General features: G+C 36.4%; 1 protein-coding gene across 1 annotated transcript in view; it reads left to right on the forward strand.

Moving 5' to 3' along the window:
- Positions 1-2097, forward strand: part of LOC102498334 (transmembrane serine protease 11F) — a 56765-nt gene extending 54668 nt beyond the window's left edge. The window contains exon 10 of the mRNA XM_006165330.1: positions 1939-2097. Coding sequence (XP_006165392.1) covers positions 1939-2097 — 159 coding nt within the window. The remainder of the gene's footprint in view (positions 1-1938) is intronic.
- The last annotated feature ends 3569 nt before the right edge of the window (positions 2098-5666 follow it).

The following is a 5666-nucleotide window of genomic DNA, read 5'->3' on the forward strand; positions in this document are numbered from 1 at the left end:
CCTCTCATTCCCTACCAGACAAGTACACCAGCCATCTCACTGATTTCTTCATTTTCACTCTTACGCTTCTCTTATATATTAGTCAAATGAAAGAATGAGTTCTAACAAGATGTTTATCTGACTATGTCAAACTCCTCTTAAAACATTTCAGTGACTTATCTTTGGTTTTAAGATAAAAGACAAAAATTCTTATTAAGATTCACAAGACTTTACATGGACTTGTGTCTCTCTGCCTTTTCATTATCATCACATAGGATTTGATCTATTGCTCTCTTCTCTTCACCCTCTCCCTTTTTTAGGCCCTTACATATGCCAGGCTCCTTCATGTCAGAGAGCATTTACAATACTCTTTCCTCTACCCAGAGCACATTTCGTCCCAACTTTTTTTTTTCTTTTCTTTTTGGAGAGGTTTTTGCTATAGGGTGCGTGCACTTGCCAGACAGACAGAGAGAGACAGAGAGACAGAAAGCGAGAAATCACCCCCCAGGGGGGATGGTCACGCTGCAATCCCTTCTCCGCTGTTCTCCTCTCGGGATCTTGGGCACGCAAGCACACGAGCCCGGCGTGAGTTTTAAGCCACAGGGCCTGGGACGCGAACCGCGGTCGACTGCATGGGAGTCCAGCGACATAGCTATTACGCTAACTGCTGGTCCCTCATCCCCACTTTTCTTTTCATGGTTAATTCTGCTTCCTTCGGGTATCACCTTAATTGCATTTCATCAGGAAGAGCTTTCTTTTTACCCCTGACCTAATTCCCCTATAGTATGTTTCCATAGCACTTACCATAGTTGTAATTTTGCACTTGTTTGTGGACTTATTTAATATTTTTTTAAAAGCTTATTTATTGGGTCATTGGGAAAGTCACATTTTTTGCATAGAAAAATACACCATGACTTTCCCGGTGGCCTAATATTTATTTTCTCTGAAAGAGAGAGAAAGAAAGAGAAAAAGAAAGAGAACCCTCAACAGAGTCCTTGTGCTGTAGTCCACTCCCAGCCTTTCACCAGCCTTGGATCATGGACAAGTCTGTGCCCGGTGTACTCAGGAAGCTCTCTTAACTTGAACTAGGAAACTTCCCATGTGAGATTGCCTCACAGTGCTGCATTTTACCATTGTGCCACCATATGGTCCCCAATATTGTTTTTTGTTTCTTTGTTTTTTAATCTGAACTTTAAGCTCTATGAGTGGAGGGACATTTTATTTTCAGCCATCATTGTATCCCCAATAGCCATCAAAATGGCTATGACACATAATAGAAGCTCAATAAATAGTTGTTAAACAATAAATAAATGAATGAGGTAGAAGAGGCATAGAAAGACTAAGTACCTTACCCAAGGTCACACAGCCAGTAATAAGTAGAGCTGGACCTAAAACTTGGGCTGGTCAACTGTTGAGACCATACTTTTAAATTTCCACATGTATATTTTTATAGATAATTAACATTACTGTTCCCAAAAAAGATTTAAAGGATCTTATATAAAATTCAGCAATAAAACATGAAAACATGAATTAGAAGCAGGTAAGTAAAAGAAAAGGAGTAAGAATAGGGCCATAAAGTATAGTCAAGCTAACAACATTCAGAAGTGAATGTTTCTACTTATATCCACAAATAATAATCTGATATCTAACATTTTATATGCATAATTACTAAACCATGCATAAAGTACCGAATCAAACAGAAAAAATGTTTCCAAGAATTCTGAACCAGAAATAATGTAACGATTCCATATAAATGAATGCTAACCTTTCTAAAAAAAATTACATTTTAAAATTCAGCTCAAAATTTAACTCAATTAAAAGAAGCATTATATAATCTGTTCATAGTGTGGCAGTGTAGTATATGTTACAATTTCACTTTTTTGGTGAGAGATGCTTACAATGACTTTTCTACTGAATTAACTTAGAGTTAACAATTTAAACTCTGTCTTTTAATTCCAGGGTGATTCTGGTGGACCACTGGTTTATGATAATCATGACATTTGGTACATTGTTGGTATAGTAAGCTGGGGACAATCATGTGCTCTTCCCAAAAAACCTGGGGTGTACACAAGAGTGGCTACGTATCGAGACTGGATTGCCTCAAAGACCGGTATCTAGTGTGGATTGTTCGTAAGTTATAAACACAGCACTAGGAGTTGAAATTCCTATGTATTTCAAGCTATTGATATTGATATGGTTTGGATCTGTGCTTTTGCTAGATGTCAAGAAACCCTTTGGTTAGACTAAACCAGTCTAGTATCATAAGGTGGCCTTTGTATACATATGACTAAACTCTTTCTCTACCACCTGGAAAGGAGACATAGCAAAGGACAGATAGCACTGATTCCTCACTCAGAAGGGAAACTGTGATACTTTTTAATGTGATGAACCTATAAGTGGTTTTCCCCAATGGAAGACAGAGAACATTGTTTTTCACAAGATGTGAAGAGCTGCCAAAGCTAGAAAAATCTTTTATCATGTGACACCTGAAGTTCCTGGGATTCTTCTAGCAGAAGGTCAAAGAGAGTCATTGATTCAAGACTTCAACATTTTAGAACTGATGATTGGACTTTCAATGACTAGAATGGAGAAGCACTGGATTTGTAATATAGGTTGAATTTTAAACAGGGTTTATATTTAACAATACAGAGCATTATTAATAACCTCAAGAGTTGTTGTTTTAAAAGATTTAAAGGTATCTGAACTTTCTGTCAACAGTGTTGTACACTCAAACACTACCTTTGGAAAGTATGTTGTGTTGTTAAGCGTTTTTTTCATTTGTTCTTTAACAGTGTCTTGCCTTCCATAGATTAATTGCAGTTAACCCCAGGAAGCAAAAAAAGAAGACTCTTCGGAACATTTTCCCATGAGTACAAAGAGGATTAAAAAAAACGGGGGTGGAAGTGGGGAAGAGGCTAGCAAAGTTGGTTTCAAATTATTAGTAACAAGACAAACACTCAAATTTTTGATGGAATAAGCTATCCAATTATTTATTTATATATCTGCATGAGCATAATATGGTAAATGGTGCTTTTGTAAGTCTTTAGCTCTCTGACAGATCAGATGTCCATCAGAATGTCAGGGTGGGAGAACTGATTAGTGCAAAGCACTTAGGACAGTGTCTGGAATATATTTAAAGTACCAAATAAATGTTAACTATATGGAACTGAATGCCTTGGTAAACTTTAAGATAAATGAACTCAATTTCATCAAATAACTGAATGACTTTGGGGTTTAAATACAGCCCACAGCTAGTAGTGGGCATAATGGTTGGAAGTACAGACTTCGAAACTTTTCTCTGCCACATATGAGTTGTGTGTCCTTGCATAAATTATGTAACACTTCTGTTTATTAGCTCTTTCATGTCTATAAAAGGAATAAAAATGGTACTACCTCATATGGTTATGAGACTTAATTGCACTAATACTAGCAAAGCAATTGCAACAGTGTACAATGTAGGCTCTCGATATGGATTAGCTGCTGTTAATCATTCATTATTAATGTGCTGTGTACTCAATAAAACTTACTGTATGTTTTTTTAAATAGTATCCTTTGCTTCTTTAAAACCATTTAACTTATTTTTAAAAATATTTGAACTGTTTTGTAAAAAAATTAGGTATACTACTAGATTTTCAAAATCACTTTTTTGTCCCATTAATATATTTTGAGCTATGTCTGCTTATAGTCAGGTAGTCACTGGATCTACCATGATCATCTTTTACCATGATGTGACTGCAGAAATGCATCTAGGACCAGCAGATAGCATTATGGGTTATGTTGCTGGACTCCCGCGTAGCCAACCGCAGTTCGAGTCCCAGACCCAGCAGCTTAAATCCCACGAGGAGAATGAAAGAGAAAGGATTGCAACAAGACCATCCTCCCAGGGGGAAGGTGATTTCTCGCTTTCTTCTCTCTGTCTCTCTGTGGTGAGCACACATGCCCTATAGCCAAAAATCCCTTTAGAAAAAAAATGCATATATATTTATTTCCACACTTCAGACATGAGCCCTAGATTTGTTGCTCTTATTTTACTTCTTCTTCTTCTTCTTCTTATTATTATTATTATTATTTTGCTACAGGATATGGCACTCACCAGAGAGAGACAGAGAGAGCTACAGAAAGAACGGGAGAAAGCATTCCACTCCCACCCCAGCAAGGAGAGCCACACTGCAATCCTTTCTCCTCCATTCTCCCCTTGGGATTCTGGACAATCTTGCACATGCTCGTGGCATATTTTCCATCCCCATGTCCAGAATTCAAACCAAAGGCAGTCATGTGGGACCTACCCGCCCCAACCACCATGCCAGCTGGTTGGCCCTGTTGCTCTTTTAATCAGAGAAAAATCTGGCCTATCCATTCATTTAATGACTGAAAGTTTTGTTAGTCTATATATATTGCTTATATAATAATATACATAAATAAGATAAATTCAACTTAAAATAATCTCCTAGTTGTTATTGTTTACATTCCAAAAAAAATCATACACACAAAAGGGTCATTCACACCATGTACTCTTTCTTTTTAAACAGGAAATATCATCAAGTTTCTAAGCTGATTACTAGTAATAAATAAATATCACCAGAAAAAGAAGAGCAAAAACTTAAATTCTTACACTTCCTTAACTTAAATTTCTACAGTCTTCACAGAAATATCTAAACCTTCCTGTAGAACATTGAACATATTAAAGATGAGGTAGATTAATGATGAACTTTTTTTATATTAAGCTAAACACCTCTGGTGGATATATTTAGAAAAGCAAATCTTTCAGTTTAAAAAAAAATGCTCTTTCTTCTATGTAAGTTCTGTAACAATGAATACATATGTGCTTTTGTATAATTTTATTTATATTTCACAAGACTTTGCTAATTTTTGTGTATAAGTATCTGTGAAACTATGTATTACCGATTTGAATATTTCTATGCTTATTTCAATTCAATGACATTTTAATACAAAGGAGAGGAATAAATACAAAAGTAAATCTCAGAAGTGGAAATATAGATATTTAAAATAAGATTATGTGTCCCACTTGTTTGGTGTCTGACCTACTGAAGGGATTGCGGATGTTACAAGACTCAAGCAAAATCTTGTACCTCATATTTTCCATATGTCAGCTAGATCATTAAGTTACCTACCTCATAGCATTACTGTGAGGCTTCCCTGATGAATAGTAAAATGGAAAAGTCCAAGAATATTTAGAAACTGCTCAAAAAATGCAAAGTAAATTACTGTAAATTGGTATCGGTATAGATGATCCTGGAAGTGCATTAAGATCATAAATAAATTGGTTCTTTTTTAAAAACAGTGTTGATATTTTCAAATGTTTTATGAACTGTGCAAATGTATTTGTGGTTAAAAACATAATAGGACCAACAGTTGGTGTAATGTGTATGTCGCTTGACTCCCATGTAGTCGACAGTGGTTTGAGTCCTGGACCCGGTGGCATAAACTCACGCTGGGCACATGTGCGTGCATGCCCAAGATCCCAAGAGGAGAATGGAGGAGAAGGGATTGCAATGTGGCCATCCCCCCTGGAGGTGGTTTCTTGCTTTCTATCTCTCTGTCTCTCTCTGTCTTTCTGGAGAGCACACACACCCTATAGCAAAAATCTCTCCAAAAAACCATAAAACAAAAACCAAATTAGGATTGTGTGGTGATGCTACAGTAATATTCATATCTTTTCACAGAAA

This window comes from Tupaia chinensis, unplaced genomic scaffold (genome assembly GCF_000334495.1).
Source record: "Tupaia chinensis unplaced genomic scaffold, TupChi_1.0 Scaffold143894_1, whole genome shotgun sequence".
In the NCBI taxonomy this organism is placed as follows: domain Eukaryota; kingdom Metazoa; phylum Chordata; class Mammalia; order Scandentia; family Tupaiidae; genus Tupaia; species Tupaia belangeri.